At 36.6% G+C, this 21,638-nt stretch overlaps 1 protein-coding gene across 1 annotated transcript in view; it reads right to left on the bottom strand.

The window, feature by feature from the left end:
* Nucleotides 1–21,638, bottom strand: part of LOC118746589 (eukaryotic translation initiation factor 5B) — a 135,015-nt gene that overhangs the window by 38,000 nt on the left and 75,377 nt on the right. The window contains exons 5-7 of the mRNA XM_036480428.1: nucleotides 20,568–20,644; nucleotides 5,485–5,680; nucleotides 2,536–2,643 (exon numbers count right to left, since the gene is read on the bottom strand). Coding sequence (XP_036336321.1) covers nucleotides 2,536–2,643; nucleotides 5,485–5,680; nucleotides 20,568–20,644 — 381 coding nt within the window. The remainder of the gene's footprint in view (nucleotides 1–2,535; nucleotides 2,644–5,484; nucleotides 5,681–20,567; nucleotides 20,645–21,638) is intronic.

Genomic DNA, 21,638 nt, shown 5'->3' with positions numbered 1-21,638 from the left:
TGGTCAGATGAACGCATGCCCGACGACTGGAATTTAAGTGTGCTCTGCCCAATCCACAAGAAAGGTGACCCCGCCATTCGCGCCAACTACCGCGGGATCAGCCTTCTAAGCATAGGTTACAAGGTCTTATCGAGCGTATTGTGCGAAAGACTGAAGCCCACCGTCAATGAACTGATTGGGCCTTATCAGTGTGGCTTTAGACCTGGCAAATCCACCATAGACCAGGTATTCACAATACGCCAAATCTTGGAAAAGACCCGCGAGAAAAGGATCGACACTCACCACCTATTTGTCGACTTTAAAGCCGCTTTTGACAGCACTAAAAGGAGTTGCCTATACGCCGCTATGTCTGAATTTGGCATCCCCTCAAAACTCATACGGCTGTGTAAAATGACGTTGAGCAATACCACCAGCTCCGTCAGAATTGGAAAAGACCTCTCCGAGCCGTTCGCCACAAAACGGGGTTTCAGACAGGGCGACCCCCTTTCATGTGACTTCTTTAATCTGATGTTGGAGAAGATAATAAGAGCTGCAGAACTGAACCGCTCAGGAACAATTTACTACAAGAGCGTGCAATTGCTGGCTTATGCCGATGACATCGACATCATCGGTAACAAAAACCGCGAAGTCTGTTCTGCCTTTTCCAAGTTGGATAGGGAAGCAAAGCGCATGGGTCTGGTGGTAAACGAGGACAAGACGAAGTATCTCCTGTCATCAAACAAACAGTCAGCACATTCGCGCCTTGGCACCCACGTCACTGTTGACAGTTACAATTTCGAGAAAGTAGAGAATTTCGTTTACTTGGGAACCAGCATTAACACCGATAATAATGTCAGCATTGAAATCCAACGTAGAATCACTCTTGCCAACAAGTGCTACTTTGGACTGAGTAGGCAATTCAGGAGTAAAGTCCTCTCTCGACGTACGAAAACCACGCTCTATAAGTCACTCATCATGCCCGTGCTGGTATATGGCGCAGAAGCATGGACAATGACAACATCCGATGAGGCGGCTCTTGGGGTGTTTGAGAGAAAGATTTTGCGGAAGATTTACGGTCCTTTACGCGTTGGCGACGGCGAGTACCGCAGACGATGGAACGATGAGCTGTATGAGCTTTACAACGACATAGACATAGTGCAGCGAATTAAAATACAGCGGCTCCGCTGGCTTGGCCATGTCGTTCGAATGGACACCGACGCTCCAGCTCTGAAAGTATTCAACTCGGAACCCGCTGGTGGTAGCAGAGGAAGAGGGAGGCCCCCACTGCGATGGAAAGATCAGGTGGAGAAGGACTTGGCTTCACTTGGCGTTTCCAATTGGCGTCAGTTGGCACAGAGGAGAAACGACTGGCGTGCTTTGCTGAACTCGGCCAAAATCGCTTAGGCGGTTACAGCGCCAAAAAAGAAGAAGAAGAATATGCATTAGTTATAGTCTTTCATAATGCAAAGCAATGCGGCCTTCATGGTCTATATACATATGTACATTAGATTGCATCACCAAACAAAAGTTGCAGATTTCCGCCGGGACTACAAAAAGTATTATATTTGAAGACTTTCACCAAAATATTTCGGAAAAATATTAGGAATAACGTGAGCTGGATCGATTTGAAAATACCTCCAGAAATGAAGGTTTTTATGAATAAAAATGGTTTCAAAGGATTTTTTGAAAAAAACTCCCCTTAGATGAAAAAATACTTTAAGAAACTTTTCTTATTCATAAAAAACTAAATTTTTTACGCACTTTCAAATCGGTCCAGCTTCATAAATCTTAATGTTTTTCCGAGATATTTTGGCGGAAGTCTTAAAATATAAAAATTTTATAATTCCAATAGAAAAACAGTACCGATTTTTTTATGGGGAATAATGATACCAGTCTAAAGTACATGTGTATAAACATTTATTTCACCTATGCGATTAAAATTAATGATATGTAAAGTAAAATACTCTCAAAGACCTGTCATTGAGCTTTGATAGAAAATTGCAAAAAATCAAAAAGTTTCGTCAAGAGTTTTGCATTCGCTTTCGATATTTAAAGTCAAATACAAATAAAAAAAAAATTTTAAGTGAATGAGAATTTTATGAGGTTCGTCTTATGCAGTTTCAGCAAGCAGTAGAAAAGGTTCACATAAATACGATAGTTGTTATGGTTGGAACATTAAGGTTTGTAAAAAAATGTGCATAAATGCATGGACAATGATAAGGCATTGTTGAAACCCTTTCGAGTAAATTCAGTGGAAATAAAGGTAGCCACTGTTAATGATAATCGAAACAAATTTACTCATGCAAACACACATGTTACTTAATTTACTTTAGAAGTAGTGTCAATAATTGAAGTTTTGCGTAATTTGAAGTTAAGGCGTAATAACCTTCGGAAATAGTTCGGACTGCACTTCTCTTCTTATGAATTCATGGTAAACTGATGAGCGAGGGAGAATTTTTTTCTATATTACCAACAATTTACCAACATATGTACGTATGTACATTTAATAAGAGTTTTTTGTATTCCTTAGTCATTTTATTTTATTTATGTACTTACCTCTTTGCTGGGCACACAAATAGGTGTACCGACTTTGACAATGCCATTCTCTACTATTACACCCATAACAATGGGATCACGACTGTTGAAAATAAATTGAGGCAGGATCTGAAAGGACAAAACAGAAAAGTATTTTAGAGCATTGTACACTGGTTTGGAGATCAATAAATATAATTTTATATTGAACTTATTAATTCTTATGCAAACATGTCAATAGAAGTGATGTCCTCTATACAATAAAATGCAAAAATATACAAAAGTAAACTTTTGACTTTTTTTTGAAGCAGGAACTTAAGCACTTTTGCATCTAAAAGTTACCAAAAAATCCTGAAAGGTCAGGAAAATTTCCGAATATTCCGAAAAATTCTAAAAATAAAAGCCCAAAAGCTCTCGAGAAATCCTCAAAAAACTGCGGTTAATCTCGTAGGCCCCGAGCTGCAAAAAGTACAACACGAATAATCCCGTAATGTACTGAACAAATCCAGTAAAGACCAAACCAATCTCGAATTACATAGGAAGAAATTAAACGAAAAATCTGTGAAAGTTCCGAAATATGACGGAAAATTAAAGGCAAAAAGTTACACAAATATCAGAGTTAAATACGAAATGTATCGAATAATAAAGCACGAAGCATAACACAAAGTCCCAAAAACTAGAACAAATTCGGAGAAACTAAAACGACAAAAATCTTTTGACCAAATCCCTAGCTTGTGCAGGTGGCCTCTTAGCCTACAATGACCCGTAAAAAAACCTGTAGTATTTCTTGGCCTCACTTTGGGCACGTTCAGGAGTAACCTGTATCTCTTTGTACCTACCTTGTAAACTCTTGGCTTGGCGAAGACCCGTGGTGTTTCACCAATGCAGGTCTCTCAGTTCGGTGAGCATTTCCTTTATTGTGTTGGGACCTACCACAAGGAAGAGCTCAGATCCTGTTGGAGTTCAGGCTAACTGAGCAGCTCATTTCTTTGCGTAGACTCCCATGGGCCCCGGTGCCCATATCAACTGGATAGCATTCTTCCCAGCCAGGGCATTACGCTTCTCAATACAATTCAGGACCAATGAGAATTTGAGTTCGAAGGGTGAGAGAGCAAAAAATGCCGCCTGTGATGGTAGGGTAAAGGTTAATCTCTGCGCACAAACTACGGGCATAGACTTCCGCTGAGAAGATATACAAACACTGAAAGCTTCAGTCTAGGTATCTTAGAGACGTATAAAAAGTTTTAAACTTTCTGCAATATTTAAAAAAAAACACCAAAATTTCGTAAAAATTGCTACATTTTTACATAGATTTCTTATACAGATTTTGAATATGAAGTTTTAGTTTAACAAAGTGAGAGTTCAAAGTAGCTATGACTTACCGTTGATTCGTGGAAATTTTTTGTTGTTAAAGGTGTTGCTCATTTTCCTCCTTATAAAAACAACGTCAAACATTGTGTGGAAAAATGCACCACACCTTCAACAACAAAAAGTTGCACAAAATTAACGGTAAGTCCTAGCTACTTCAAACTCGCTCTTTGTTATTACTAAAATTGGATTGAAAATCTCTCCGAAAATGTAATTAAAAATCTCTAAGCACATTGTCTCTGGGGAACAGAGGCTAGCTTTTCCCTGTTCCTACTGAACGTACTACGGTATCAGGGTCCTTGGGGTGCATCCACAGATTTTAACCGCTAGACGTTTGCACACCATCAGTGCTCTTGTATTATTGAAATGAGTTAGCCATATGGATTTGGAGTCTAGGATAAGACATCATGCACGAAAAATTCCGATTAGTCCGAAAATTTCGGAAAGAAATCAAAAGAATCTCGAGATATTCGGAGGAATCTCAAAAATTCCAAAAAATCTCTAAAAGTTCGGCAAAATCCGAAAGGACTAAAAACAAAATCAAAATATAATACGAAAAATTCCGACTAGTCCGAAAAACAACAAAAGAGCTCCAAATATCCTGAAAAACCTCCACAAAATAAAACACAAAAAATTTTAAGAACTGGTTCAAGTCATCAGAAAAAAATAAGAAGATTTCTTAGAGTTTCAAAAAGTCCTGAAAAGTTTTGCATCTTCGTCGAACCCTAGAAAACTTTCCTACTTAAAATTTTTTGTTAAAATTGTTTCTTAACTGGTATTTCTGATGGACTTAAATGGAGCTTCTTCCAAATTAGGGTCAAAAAGACATATTAAGGTTGAAATTTTACTATAGCTCTTTCAGAATAAGAATTACATTTGTAAGTGGAACTAGATACATAAATTAGATTAAAAAAAAATGTTGAGTTGGCATAGGAAAAAGCAACAACAGTTTATAAGGCGAACTTAGCGCAGTGGGTAGACCACTGGCTTGGTTAGTTGGGGTCGCTGGGCCGAATCTTAGTGACCGCGATGAACCATTGTTTTTTCACAATAATTCTTCATATAAAACGGCCTCAGGGGCAATAAAAATTTTTTAATAAGAAAAAAATTAAAGCAAATAAAAGAAAAAATTCGCTGCCGAAGAACTCGACCTCGGATCTCCGGACTGGCACGCCCGTGCCTTGCTCACTCGGCCATTGCGACTGGTGGATCCACGTGAGCAAAGAAAAGAGCTTTTCACCACGAAAGTTTTAAAGGAAGCTTTTTTCTTTGTAAGGCTTTCGTTCCAGAATAAACAAAATCTTTCAAACTATCTTGCCTACTGTCTCTCAATTGTCCCTCAAAAGACTTAACTATCATAGCCAAAATTGCGCTATTATTGTATATAAACTTCTGCTACGCCCTAACTTATACTTTTATACTTGTTTTATTGAGTTTGGTACGTAGATTGACGAAAATATGCAATTTCGTAATAAAAATTTTTGATTTATGCTAGGAAATTGCATTTTTAGAATATGCTCGCCTGATTTTTATTTCTATTTTTTTTTATTTTTAGTAAGCACGTATACCAAACTGCCTAATGCTCACTCCGAAGAGGACACTCACCTTAAGCTTGCATGGAAAGACGGCAACCGAACGGAATTCTTCACGTTTCTTTTGCTTCAACTCCTCACGATAGGCCATAAACTTGTCAAACAGATGATAAATAATGTCAGCTTGGAATATTTTCACACCCAACGAATCGGCCATCTCCTGGGCTTCACGCTCCACTTTTACATCGAAAGCCAAAATTGTTGCATATCTGGAAAAAATATGAAAAAATATTAAAACAAAAACTATAAATAAAGCAACGCAACGATAAAAGTAAATACTTGTAAATAAACAAAATATGTATTTATGTATTTTGAGCGGCGAACTGTTGCAAAGTTTTGCTGTGGAATCAAGTGTTGGCCAATTACATACATTAGCCCTAAAGGGGGAAAAAGGTGGGCGATGAATATACAAGTAAGTAGACGCATATGCGCAAATGTATATTTATTTAAAAATGTGTGTGTACGAGGTATGTACTTATTATTATGCCATCAACAGTTGACCGTTGACAGACAGCGGTGCAAATCGCTATTCCAACGGAAGACACACAATCGACTACAGATAGACGGTCTGTCTCAATTTACAACACAGCAAACATATAGCGCTTTTACTAACGATTGGCAGTTGTTGAAAATTGGTGAGCCACAGTCGACAGCAAACGCAAAAGCAGCAGCAATATATGCTGCTGTTGGCGATGGCTCGATGATTGCCCGGGAGACGGAAGTGCCAATGGCATGTCATGATCATTAAGACGAGAAACAACAATCAACGGCAACAACGTAGCAAAAGAACAGAACAGAACAGAACAGAGCGAACAGCATCAGGCAGGCAGGCAGGCAGGCAGTCGTCCGGCGATGATGGCTTTGCTGCTGGAAAGAGGAAATCGCGTTGAAAAGCAATTTAATATAATTAAAAAGACACCCAAACTGAAGAAATAACTAAAACAAAAAACTAAATTTTATTTAGTATGTAAGTATGTACATAAGTACATAGTTTGCTTCGGGTTTCTATATATACCCACATCCTATGTATGTATGTATGTATGGTAGGGTGTTGCACAAAAAAAAAACAAAAAGAATGGGTTTTCTACCGCAATTCTAAAATGTATTGTATTTTACTACTTCCGCCAAAATATTTCGCAAAATATTAAGATGTACGTGAACTAGACGAATTTTAAAATATCTCCAAAAAAAACTCATTATTTTGATTCCGTTGATAGAATTTTTTAAATATTTTAATGCAGACCGCTTAAGCTTATTGTACCATCTGAAGTGATTTTTTATAAAAAAAAAAAAAATATTTTTAAAAATTCATTTTATTAAAAAAAAACTAGATTTTTGGAGATATTTTCAGATACGTCCAGCTCACGTAAATCATAATATGTTTCCGAAATATATCGGCGGAAGTCTTGAAATATAACACATTTTATATTTCCGAACAGTACCGATTTTTTTTTGCATAGAGAAGGAATCACCCTAATATACATACAACCAGAAGTGCGCACATATAGGCAGAATACTTAACGGTAGTACAGAGGGGGATGCGGCACGGTACACGACGGTAAGAGGTTTAGTGCGATTAAAGTTCCACACTGACGGAGTTAAGGCTTCGATGCTTTCTCCTCTAAAAAAAAACTAAGCAGATCGAGAACGATCTTCGGAAAAAACAGAAATATACATATGTAGCAATAGACATAGATGACAAAAGGGGTTTCTTGGCTTCAGTAGTCTAAAATATTAAACCCTCGGATGAGATCCCCTATATTTGATGACGAGCACGACAAACATACAAAGGAATACGATTTGCGGACATGCACTTGGAAAGCCGGGACCCTTAATGGGGAAGACGCCTCTGCCCGGCTGGTTGATTTGCTCAAAAATACAAAGGCTGGCATCATCGCCATCCAGGAAGTGCGATGGGCGGGGTGAGGTAGATAAAAAAAAAACAGGATTTTTCGGCGTCGGATTTGTGGTGGGAAAGACACTTCGTCGCCGAGTACTATCGTTCACCCCGGCGTAAGAGTTTCTCCCCACAATCCGCACCAAAGCGATATTAAACATCTTGCTTATTTGCGCCCAAGCCCCGACGGAAGAGAAGGACGAGGGGGCCCAACACCTATTCTCGGAATTAGGTACAGAAGCAAAGCGTGTGGGTCTAGCGTGAACGAGGAAAAACTAAGTATCTCCTATCATCATACAAACAGTTAGAGGATAAGCGTTTCGGCACTCACGTCACTCTTGGCGGTTATAAGTTTGAAGAAGAAGACGACTTCATTTATTTAAAAACCATCATAAACAGCAGTAATAGTTCCAGCGTTTAAATTACTGATGAAAGTTCGATAGAAATTTAACAAGAAATTCGTCATGAAATTTTTTACGACGTTCGACGTCAGTTCAAGCCTGTGGAAGTTTTCAATGAATTCCGAACTGAATATGTAACGAATGAACAATCTCTTAAAAATATTTGTCGATGATGACAAGCACTCCAGACTGGACCTTTTTCCGTGAAGGATGAGTTTAGAGAAGGGCGTCCCAAATTTTCGACCGACGAGACAAATGTAGCACGAATAATAGTGAATTGGGCTTGAATGCCATGGTAGTCTTGCGAATATTACGAAGCGATCTAGGGGTACCTAAAGCAATCTGCTCGAAGGCTGCCATGCATTTTGAGTGAGTTAGAAAGAAGCTCGACGATGAAGCATGACCCGGAGTCAGTGGTATGGAACCCAGAAGGAACAAGTCCGCCTGGTAAAGCCAGCCAACAGAAGTCAGCAACCAATGTGAAGAATTTGGTTTACTTCGCCAAATTAAAAATTATAGCTGTTATTTCTCTAGATTCTAGTCAGACAGTAACTACCATTGGTATACTGAAAACTGCTCACCAAAAATTTTTGAAAATTTGTTTGGAAAACGAAAAAACGAGTGGCAATGCGGGGATAATTAATGCGGTTAATGAAGGACTTAAGCACATACAAAAATGCGATTTTGAGGACTGCTTGGATCTGCAGGTTTAAGAAATGTATTGAAATTAAGGGTGATCCTGTGGAAAATAACAGAATAATGAAGATTAAAAACAGCAAATTAAAACAATTTTTGCATGTTCTCTTCCACACAGCTCACCGAAATTTTGCTAGTCCACTCGTAAAAATTTACAGACATTAGGGTGCATCATAAAAAAATCGGAATCATGAAATTTATTGTATTTTAAAACTTCCAACAAAATATTTCGGAAAAATACCCCCAAAAATCGAGTTTTATATAAAAAATAAAATCAGTTTTTAAAAAGAACTTAAAAGGTCTGCATTACGAAATTCAACGAATCGAAATACATAATCAAATTTTTAGAGGTATTTTCAAATCGATCCACCTCACGTATATTCTTCAGATTTATGTTTCCGAAATAGTTTGCCCAAACTCTTAGAATATAATAAATTTTATAATTTCGGTGGAAAATCCGCAACTTTTTTGGCTATTCATCCTAATGGATATATGTATATAATTGTAATTTTTTTCAATAAAAAAAAAATATCTTGAATAACCTTAAGAATTATATTGATTTTATAAAACGAAAAATGCCAATCACGTATCATTGTGCGCACATGATGATACGTATACATACATATGTACAACAAGACCGTCCGTATATACTATAACCAAATACGAATATCATAGAACACCATAAAACAGTATTGCCGATATTTCCATTACATCCGCCGGAAGATTGACTAATAACATACACAATGGAGAAACAACGGCTGCATAATCAAATTAAATATTCAAAGCAGAAAAAAATACTGGCAAAAAAGCGTCAAGTCGAAATGAGTAAACAGAAGGTGTGTACGTAAGTATGCTAAGGAAAAAAACTTAGAAGAAGTAGAAAGATGGCCACATGACCGGACAAGAAAGGGACAGGAAACATGATAATCAATAATCTACATAGTAATAGCTATCCAGAGAATTATTGATGTGCGGCGGGAAAAATTCGCTGCTTGAACGAGTTACGAGCTGAAAAAATGCTCAAACTAACGTTTAATTTTGGAAAATTACAAGTTAGGTAAATTTATTTCTCGGGCATTCGAACTATTTTGAATTTGAAGAACTGAAAAGGCTAAAATGGGTTGAACGACTGTTTACGAAAATCACAACGGAACGACCACTACCCCGTGCATTTCTCTAATTACATCAGCTTTCTCAAACAGCTCTCAAAAGTCTTTACTACGTGTTAAGTTATGTTAAGTTGGCTGATCCGTGAGATCTTACATAGACCCTACGTAGCGTTATTAAGAAAGTGTAGGTGTATTGTAGGTCACTTTATAGAAAGTTTTAAATAGGTATTTTCTTCGTATGAACTCGTAGTAAACCTGTCAACCTACTCATTCCTTTTAATTTACTTATGACCTGGCCCTCCACCCAGAAATCTATCCTGGAAACCAAATGTTAAGGCGGGTAAGGCTGCTACAGTGTACTCTGCCAATAGGCAAATAAGCTCTAGTTTCTCCCTGAACCCCGTCTATTAGCACTCGGCAATCTTTGGGAACTTCTACTTCATATCTGAAGAAACGGATCGATGCGTACCGAAACTGGCTTCGACGGGATCCTTATCTACAATTTAAATGGTACAATTATCTACAATTTAAATGGTAGAATGGCAGCCTCTGGAACAGAGGTCCGAGGTCAAGTTTATACAAAGCGGTAGCAATAATACAAAAACAACAATCCCATGGACATATTTTGTTTTTACTTTTGCGGTAAGCTGTCAAATCAGTAAAAGCAAAAAAACAAAATACATCTAAGGCGAATAAACAAATTAAATCAGCCGTTCGAATAACAAGACCTTTCATGAATTGCCTTCAGAGGTCCAATTATATCTTTCAATCAGGAACTCATGCAGCCCTTTTCAGGCAGAGTTGGCCCCTATAAAAGCAACAATCAGCCGTCTAGGAGCCAGTGCATTAAAGATCAGAAGGTTAAATTTCTACTCCGATATCCCAGCGGTAACCAGGGCACAAGGATGACTTATGATATGTTCGCAAGTAGTCGGGAAATGACAGCTCTATCTCCAGATTTCCATCAATTTCCACCTACTTTGGACACTAGCACATATGATCGCAACTTATCGGGGAATGACAGATCTATCTCTAGTGTCGCTTCAAAAAGTAGCTGGACTTTTGACCCCACAAATAATGGTATGACTAATGATAGCTTAGGCTGAGGCTTATAATCGGCTCGGAGAGCAAAGTCCTTCTGACCGGTAGCCGACAGCGGGCGACCAAAGAAGCTTTCGTGTCTGGCTAAGAGCAAACTCTCCATTCTGACAGGTATCTTGACCGAGCTCTGACCAATAAGACTTAATATAAACTCATATCAAAATTTTATTCTCAGCTGTCCTGCTTTCATGAGGTTAAATTTTAATTAACTCGCCACTTTTTCATCAAAACTTACAGGGAACCCTCTGGGGTGGACATCAACTGTCTACGGAGCTTTATTAGCAGCTTAAAGATTAAACGCAGTGCCCGTTGTACACGAATAAACACAATTTATTTTTATATGGAAAAAACCCGCAACACCTTCGACGAATAAAATTCTAAAAAAAATCAACGTGATTTTTAGCCGCTTGAAACTTGCATATTATTGCACTAAAATTGAAGGGACTGTACTCAAAACAAATCGAACGCATCTGAGAAAATAGTTTGAGATTTGGATGAAGTTTTGTTGATTTTTTTTTTTTAGTTTTCTACAAAGTTTTAAACTTGGGTTTAAATGGGTTTTGTTAGAACTGTGTTTTAATTTAAAATTCTTAAAAATAAATAAATAAACATATGTGACAAACAATATCACTTTGAAATGGGGGCGCTATTTATATGACCTATACTGTAGGTATGCGTTGGAAAAGATATTAACTTTGTAGTATAATGCTTACAAAAATTTACACCTGATTTCTTTGAAAAAAAATTATGCTTTGGAGATGTAGAAACAAAAATTTTGTAACACCGAAATAAAAATTATGAATGTTGAGAAGTATTAATGCAAATTGCAACAAATGTGACGTTGAGCTATGAATGTGTGTGCATGTGTCGGTGTGAATTTACTTTGTCTTTGCAAAATTCATAAATTTATGAAATAACGACAACAATGGGTGTGCAAATGAGCGCCTAAGAAAACACGCCTGAGAAGAAGTCAGTCAGTAGGCCAGTCTTACATAAACGAAATCGCGTAAACAATGCTTAGCAACAATGTATTGTGTTTTACTGACAAGTGGGAGTCGATTTGTCAATCATGCAAAAAAAAAAATTGCAATATGTGTATGCGCCGCCTTAAGCCAACCTAAGTAAGACTAAAGTTTTCGGTTGATTAAAGTAGCGGAGGCAGAAAGAAGTATTACAGCATAATTCTTTCATTCAATTTAAAATTGTTTAGCCAAACTAGATTGCATAGAGATTTTCTTAATACAGCAAAATAAAAAATAAAAAATAGGAGTAGCAAGTTTAACAAAAATAAATACGTAAAAAGCGTCCGTAGAAAAAAAACCCCTAGAATTATTAACATTCCATTTAACCATTTTACGATTAAAGGAGCTCGTGTATCGTTGCCTACTCACAAGAAAATTTATTTTTATTCTTTCAACTTAAACTTGTCATAAAAATCACTTTTTACTTATGTATACAAATGTGGTTCACAAAGGGCCAAGAAATAATTTTCCTTTTATATTTTATTAAATTTTAATTTTCTCAATCGAATTAAAGTCCTCTTCGCCGCTAACTATTTAGCGACTAATCTGCCAATATAAGCATACAAGTTTAGGCGATAAAAATTTTTACGAGGTCATAAAAGTATTCGGAAATTATTAATTTTCAATGCTGTGTCACTACGAATTAGGAAGGATTGTAAATATACATATATAGAGGATGCATACATATACACATGTAAATGGTCATATGTAAATACAATTTTGCATGCTATCATCGGATCAACAAAGCCAAACGCTAAAGAGGCAAGATAATTGTCATAAAATTTTATAAACTAATTGTATATACATACATATGTATACATGTATGTATCTATGTTCGTACAATGGGTTAGGCAAACTTGATTTTATTGAACCTTTTTTATGTAATATTACGATACACTCTACGTATTAAACTTTTAATCTTCCTATATTTAACAGAAATAAAAACAAGTAAGAAAGTCTAAGTTCGGGCGGAGCCCAACATTAAATACCCGGCGCAAGTATTAAATATATGTTTTCCACCTTTCCGAAAGCTACCGCTACATGATAAGCCGGGGTGTATACATTTTAAGTAAATTAGCAACCTTAAATTTCGAAATATTGAAATTTCAAGCATATCTGAAATTTACCGTTATATGAAAAGCGGCCTCAATTTTAGTCCGATTTCAACAATTTTCAACGGTTTGCTTTTATGTGGCAAGCACAATAACCATACCGAGCTTGGTACAAATTGCTAGAACGGTTAGCGAGATACATATATGTGATCACAAGTGGGCGGTGCTACGCCCATTTTCCAAAATTTTGTCATAAACGTATTTCTTGGTAAAGAATTGTTGCAATCATCAATTTTGAATAAATTAGCTTCAATATTTACTGATTTATCGAAGATTTTGTATTTCTCGAAATTACCGTTATTTGGGATGTGGGCGTGGTTGTTGTCCGATTTTAGAAATTTTCGGCCAGTTGGTATGCTGTACCAGGACCAACAACTGTGCCAAGTTTGGAAGAAATTGGTGTAGCGGTTACCAAGATATACACATGTAACCATAAGTGGGCGTGGCTACGCCCATTTGCCAAAATTTTGTAATATTCTTATTTTTCGTCTAAAACTCATTGCAAATATCAATTTTGAGTGAATTATCTTCAGTAGTTACTAAAATATCGCAGTTTTCGTTTTTCTGAAAATTACCGTTATATGGGAGGAAGGCGTGGTTATTGTCCGATTTTTTAAATTTTCAGCCATTTAGTATGCTGTACTAAGGCCAACAACTGTGCCAAGTTTCGAAGAAATTGGTGCAGCGGTTACCAAGATATACACATGTAACCATAAGTGGGCGTGGCTACGCCCATTTTCCAAAAATTTATAATATTCATCTTTTCCGTCTGAAACTCATTGTAAGTATCAATTTTGAGTGAATTATCTTCAGTAGTTACTAAAATATCGCAGTTTTCGTATTTCTTAAAATTACCGTTATATGGGAGGTAGGCGTGGTTATTATCCGATTTCGCCCATTTTCAATACCATCCGTCCCACGCCCAAAAGAAGTTCACGTACCAAGTTTTGTTAAGATATCTCATTTTTTACTCGAGTTATCGTGTGCACAGACGGACGGACGGACGGACGGACGGACAGACAGTCACCGCTTAATCGATTTCTCTTTTCATTCTGATCATTTATGTATACATTTGTCTATATCTATCTCGATTCGTTTTGCCTGTTACAAACAACCGTTATGTGAACAAAGTTATAATACCCTTGTGCACAAGTGCGCTCGGGTATAAAAATAAACAAAAAAATACTTCATGACGTCAATGAATTTATTTTTCTACTGCTATCATACTTTTTCTTTTGCTTTATCATTGTAATACAGTGTGACAAGAAATTAAGGACACAGAACGTATTTGAAAAATTATTTGGGCGAGAAAAATTACACAAATTTATAATTAAATTTATTGGTTATGCAGTTAAGAGGCTTATAAAATTTTAGTAAAATAAGTGCAAGTTTTTCGCGGCCAAAAATCGCATTGATTTTTAATATTTTTTTTTTTGTTGAAGGCGTTTTGCACTTCTTTCCATATAAACATGAATTTCTGTGGTAGAATATGCGCGAGGCCGTTTTCCTAAATTACGCAATTTATATGAAAAAAACGCAAGAGCTGTCAGCAAAAAAAAATTATAAAAAATCAATGCGATTTTGTAACCGCTCAAAACCTGCACTTATTTTATTAAATTTTATACGCAAAAAATTTCTAAAAATTCTGCTTAAAATGATCGAAATTTAGGTAAAAATTGGTGGAATTTTTTTTATTTCTGTACAAAGTTTGAAAGTGTGATTTATATGTTTTTGTTAGAGCATGAATCACATTTTTGTAAAAAACACATCAAAAAAATTTTAGCTTGAAAAGCATTGTAAATATTAACAAGTAAGAAAGTCTAAGTTCGGGCGGAGCCGAACATTAAATACCCGGCGCAAGTATTAAATATATGTTTTTTACCTTTCCGAAAGCTACCGCTACATGGTAAACCGGGGTGTACCAATTTTGAGTAAATTAGCGTCCTTAAATTTCGAAATATTGAAGTTTCAAGCATTTCTGAAATTTACTGTTATATGAAAAGCGGCCGTAATTTGAGTTCGATTTCAATAATTTTCAACGTTTTGCTTCTATGTGGCAAGCACAATAACCACACCGAGTTTGGTACAAATCGGTAGAACGGTTACCGATATACTTATATGTGATCATAAGTGGGCGGTGTCACGCCCATTTTTCAAAATTTTATCCTAAACGTATTTCTTGGTAAAGAGTTGTTGCAAACATCAATTTTGAATAAATTAGCTTCAATAATTACTGATTTATCGAAGATTTCGTATTTCTCTAAATTATTGTTATATGGGATGTGGGCGTGGTTATTGTCCGATTTTAAAAATTTTCGGTCATATCGTGTGTTATACCAAGGTTAACAACTGTGCCAAGTTTGGAAGAAATTGGTGCAGCGGTTACCAAGATATACACATGTAACCATAAGTGGGCGTGGCTACGCCCATTTTCCAAAAAATTATAATATTATTCTTTTTCGTCTAAAACTTATTGTAAATATCAATTTTGAGTGAATAATCTTCAGTAGTTTCTAAAATATCGCAGTTTTCGTATTTCTGAAAATTACCGTTATATGGGAGGTGGGCGTGGTTATTGTCCGATTTTGCCCATTTTCAATACCATCCGTCCTACGCCAGAAATAAGTGCACGTACCAAGTTTCGTTAAGATATCTCAATTTTTACTCGAGTTATCGTGTGCACAGACGGACGGACGGACGGACGGACGGACGGACGGACGGACGGACGGACAGACAGTCACCGCTTAATCGATTTCTCTTTTCATTCTGATCATTTATGTATACATTTGTCTATATCTATCTCGATTCGTTTTGCCTGTTACAAACAACCGTTATGTGAACAAAGTTATAATACCCTTGTGCACAAGTGCGCTCGGGTATAAAAACGAAACACAGCTTAAGCACATTCACTCCCTATCTCCGAAGATGGAACATTCTGAGGGATCTAGGCTTGAAGGAAGTATTGTGAAGAGCGGAGGGCACAGAGCGATACTCAGTTGAACAACTCGGAACAGTGATGCAAACGTTTTATGAAACGGCATCGCGTGATTTTTTCTGTCAACAAAGCCGGTCATCTGAGGCAACAATCAACTGTTTGGTGCAGCAATTCAAAAAAAACAACTGGGTCGATGCACAATGTGGCAACAATCGTGCGTCTTCGTACAGGTCGTTCGGCCGAAGATCTTGCCGCCGTGGTTGCGACAACCTCAATTCGTCGTCATGCACCGAAATTGAACTTTTCATACAGAACCGTTCAGCGGATTTTAACAAAAGTCTAAAGACCATTGCAGCGCCGTATAAATATTTACCATTTGAACGCTGTTCATGTCGACTTAAAACAAAGCACATTCTCACCTAAACGGATACGTTAACAAGCAAAACAAGGCTGCTAACTTTGGGAAAGTTGGAAAAGCATCTGATTCCGTCCACGTACTTGATTACTACGATCGAAATTCGTGTCGAATGTCGTACGACTTGGACTTGGACGAAGGCGGGCGGGGGGCCTAAGGACTTTTCCTATCTCACAATCCACCCAACCCCTGCGGGAAGTGTTGGCTTTAACGAAGCGATTGTCAGGAACAGATTGCACCTGAAGAAGACACAAGCCTTAGGTTTACGACTGCATAATCGACTCTGACATCTTCTTAGACTCCACCAACGAACCAAAGAGGCACATTTCTTCCAATAAATATTTATTTTACTGAAATAGCCAGGGATCACCACGTCAGGTAACTGGAAATCCAACCGATATCATAAACAAATGTCCGCCTTCAGCAGTTCGGATCACGCTGATGTTTTGCGCCGATGAAAGACAGACTATGCTTTACGATATCTCGGCTGCGGAGCTTTGGTTTAGAAGTAATATGGTGGTTGTGTAGAAAACTTATGTAGATCCCCAACAGACAACAAGAAAATATATGTCTGAAGAACACTCTCATCTGAAGCTAATCTGGGTTTCCATTGCTACAAACGTATTATTAGAGCGAATTGAAAGTCAGTAACGTCAGGGAGTAGAAGCACTATGTCACATTCGTGATAGACGAGAAATCGCTGCCAAGCTTGTAGGAATTCAGCGTTTTAGCCTGACGTCATACTAAAGCTGGGGCGATCGCTGTGAAAATACTTTAATTTTACTTAAATTTTTAAAATTTTTTTTTTTTTTTAATTTTTAAGTTTAAATTTTTGTTTAAGCCTTAATTTTTTTCTTTATTTAATTTTTGTAATTTGTTTCAATTTTTTCCAGTTTCCCATTTTGTTCTATTTTTACATTTTTTAAATCCTTTTTTAACTTGCTTAATTTTTTTTTTTTTTTTAATTAATCACTTTTAAATTTTTTAAACTTACTTTTTGTTTTAATATTATTATTTTTTAATTGAATTTGGTTGCTTTCCTCAAACCAAAAACAAATTGGGAAAAATTATTTTTGTTTTGCTTGATAATTTTTGGTAATATTTTTTCACACGAAATTCGCGTTTCCTCGAATTTAGGGCGTGCTTATTAATGTTGTCACACAACTGGCAAGAAAGCTTTTTCATGACAGAGGGGCGACCACCAATAGAAAAAACTTTAATACTTGTCGTACCAGGAATCGAACCTTAGTGCCACTCTACTCACTCGGCTAAGGCGGTCGCCATACTTATTTTAAGTTAAGTTTTTCAAAATTTGAATAAATACATTATGCACATACTGTACATGAAAAACAAAAGAGGCTTTTGATGACCGAATCATACTAAAAAGTCATAAAAATAATGTAATAATAAAATGGAAATGTCATAAAATCATCAAAGATACTAAATATTTAATAGGAAGTCGTAATGTGCAATGTGATTGATGCGTAAATTATGAAACTCGTAAATGCTATAATGCCTATTCACTTTTATGTATGTATTTACTTAACATGTTATTAAACTATTTTTCAATAGATATTATTTAAAGAATGTTTTCGATCTTTAACTTAACTTATTGGTCTTTCAATACGGTCGTATTGAATATGCGGCACTGCCCTAGTGAGCAAAAGCTAAGCAAGTAGGAGCGGGTGGCACCTTGAGCAAGCTGCAACGCTTGGTCTGCCTAGCCAACACAGGAGCCATGCGCACCTGTCTAACGGCTACCCTTGTTGTCATTATATGCATTCCTCCCCTGTCTATTCTTATAGAAAAGGAGGCCTGCTTGAGCGCCCTACGATTGCCTAATAGAATCAGCATGACAAGTGGGGATTTTCGGTTTCATTTTGAGGAGCTCAAGCTACTCCTGAATAGTCCATACAGCTATCAAACTCACAGACACCATGTTGCCGAAACTATGCTTCTACACGCGCCACCATGTCCGAATTCCTGAAAGGGGCTCCGGTAATATCAATGATTGATGAAGGCTTCCAAGTATGGTATACCGACGAATCGAAGACGTACGACGAGAGTAGTGGGACAGTCGGACTTGGACCAAGATTCCAGAAAAGTCTGCCAATGGGCACATACCAAACAATATTCCAGGCGAAAGTCTTCGTAATCGAGGACAAATTGGTTCAGAATAAATATTATGTCGGATAGTCAGGCAGCATTAAACTGCCCCAGGCTCATTTAGAAAGTCATCAAGGCTTATTGACAACAGCAAAACTCTTTTGAATCACCTGGGAGCCCACAATAGAGTAATGCTGCCGTGCGTCCCGGGACATTAAGGGCTTCTACATCTCAAAGATACACTGCAGAGCTACTTAGCAGCTAGGAATAATCTCAGATTGCTACCCAGTGGCGGCAATAAAAAGGATTGAGACAATCAAAGATATGAATGTCTTCCAGCAGGAACTCCGAAAGACTACTTGAACTTAGCAGGGAGGGTCTTAGAGCTTTTATTGGCTACCTGGCAGGCCGCTGCAAGTTAAGGTAACAGTTGAATAAAATGGCGCTTTCTGTTGAGTCGTATTTGATTTTCTAAAGCAGGGATCACACGATTTGTACATTTGTACATATTTGTACATTTTGGCAGTTACAGAGTGGTGTTGTCTGGAAATTCTTTTACTAAGCAGACCTCAAATTTCTAAACAACACCACTCTGTGACTGGCCAAATGTACAAACCTGTAAGACACATTCTTTTGCGAATACGAAGAGCAACCGAAGATGAGTTCGAAGACCAATACGACGACTAAGGCGAACACAAATACGAAGACGAATATGAGGACGAGAAAATGATTACGAACACGAAGACTGACACGAATATGGAGATGAAAACAAATTCGAAGACCAATACGAATACGAAGCCGAAGTCAAATACGAGGACGAATAAGGAAATGACAACGAAGACAAATACGAATACGAATATGACTATGAAGACGAAACTCGAATATGAATACATAGACCAACCGAAGACGAATTCGGAGACGAATTAGAATACGACGATGGATATGAAGCCGTTTATCAAGATGAATTTGAATACGAGGACGAGGACGAAGACTAAAACTAAGATGAATAGAAGTACGACCTGAAGGCGAATGAGAAGATAGCGTTTAAAACAAATACGTAGGTGAACGTGTAGACTAATACAAGGACGAAAACGAAAGCGTCGATTAATTTGAAGACGAATAGGACGACGAAGTCGAATAAGAAGGTGAAGATCTATACGAAGAGGAATACGACAACGAATACGAAGTAGAATACGAATACCTCTACATACCTCTTCGTAGGCTAATACGGATACATTCCGAAGCCGAGTACGAAGATTACGATTACAACGAAGATTAAAAAATCTTCGGAACCTTAAAAAAATCTATAAAAGCGGCCGAATTTCGGCAGTACATATCTATAGAACCCGTTATAATTACAATAATAATAATAATGGACATGGACAAGTTCTTATGTAGGCCATGCGCTGCTAAGTAACCACTAAAATCAAGTTCGAACGCTTCAGTGTGCCCAAATATGAATTTCGATTTAGATTTTCGTAATTCATTCGTTCATTCATTCACTCGGGTAGGCATTTCCTCATTTCTTTATAAAAATAAGCAGGTTTGGAATAACCATTCACAACGAGTACACATAAATACTCGTACATTATACTGATATCTCAGTTTGTGGCACTTTACACGCCGCTTATGTTGTCAGTCTAGAAATTTTCCATAGCAACAAGTGTAATGCGGCTGTGTGGGCGCTTAGCAAACAACTTTACATTCCACTTAGTACACTCACATTGGTAACATGATGAATGAATGAATGGGTAACGAACTACATACATACATGTGGGTATGAAGTATACCCCTCTCCCCTGCATAACATACTTTCTCACTTTTCCAATAAAAAAACAAAATTTATTATTATGTTCGCCTCATGTTACTTGGTGTTGTAGTTTACAATTAATTTGAATCAATTGCCAAATTAGAGTTCATTCACCAGAAGGCATTGAGAAATGTGTGCTACTCATCAATGAATTTGATACTGAAGAGTAGCATATGTTTATATATACATATGTTTGTATGGATGTGTAATGAATGGGTAAACTAGAAATTTGAAAATCCGGTTGACCAATACTTTTTCCTTATTTGTTTCATGCTATTGGAGTTTATTAATTCAATTGCATTTACATATATGTAAATGTTTTGAAATAAGTAGCTATATGTTTATGTACAAAAATAAGTTGCCTGAATAGCCAGTTACTAGTTCATATTTAGTTCTTTGGACAAAAGTGAGAAACTAGTGTGATGGTGAACAATTATTTTCATTTTTAATTTCAAGTTTACGTAAAGAAGTCAGAATTGCGAAAATACTCACTGTGGCTCGTGTTCCAACATTGTAGACGCCTTCATGACATCACGCTTCACAACGGGACCAATTCGAATGGAGCAATACTGAAAAATAGCAATAGAGAAAGAATGTATCGTTATTTCAAAATCTGAGTACTGAATGAGGTATTATAATTTTCTTCACATAACAATTATTTTTAAAAGCTTAATGCTAAATTCCCACTGGGCATTGAATTACAAAAATAGTAATGATAAAGTGTTATGCCGAATTTCCACTAGCCATAGATTTGAGGCATTTAAAAATTGCCATGTGGAAATGAATTTAATAACTGTTTTTTAACGTAATGAAATTAATATTTTTTAAATGTCCCACTTTGTCGTTATAATTTTTGCCATTTAATGCCAACTGGAAATCTAGCATTATTGCTTTGAAAATTCTGTTAGTCATTAAATTATGTTTCCACTTGACATGGACCAAATCGAATAATACCGAATTTCCACTTGGCATTGAAATTACATAAATTGCGAAACAATTGGTGTTGTTTAAAAAATGTCTTGTGAAAACAGACTGAGTGAGTATTATTTTTAATATAATGACATGGAAACTTTTAATGCTCTACTTTCAATCAAATTTTTGTCATTCAGTTTCAAGTGCGAATTTGGCGCGACAGTGCTAAAATCAGCTACTCGTGCGTCTGTCTGCTCTCAATGAAATTCACAATCTTATTGCATTAAAAGAGCAACGATTTTAATGAAATTTTGTATACAGATAACGTGTTGCATTTTAAGGTTATCTAGATAGGGGTTATGTCCGAGAATGGCTGCATGATGTTACGAAATTATTTATAAATGAAATAAAACATTGCAAGATGGGTATCAAATAAAAAGTATTTTAAAAATTTCCAATTTAGAGATATTTGTGTATAGGGTTGGCACCTACTTTCTATTGTATATTTATTTAGTTTATTATTTTGAAAACTAAGATAAATACAATATTACCTTTTATGGGTACTAAAAGAAAAATTCTTAGACAATGCTTTCCCTATATAGTAGGTGTTATCACTTAGGATATTAGTGTAAGATTGTCACTTATTTTCAA

This window comes from Rhagoletis pomonella, unplaced genomic scaffold (genome assembly GCF_013731165.1).
Source record: "Rhagoletis pomonella isolate Grant_MI unplaced genomic scaffold, Rhpom_1.0 Rhpom_scaffold_00011, whole genome shotgun sequence".
Lineage (NCBI taxonomy): Eukaryota > Metazoa > Arthropoda > Insecta > Diptera > Tephritidae > Rhagoletis > Rhagoletis pomonella.
Note: the sequence above shows the minus strand (reverse complement) of the source record. Positions and strands in the feature narration are given on the sequence as shown.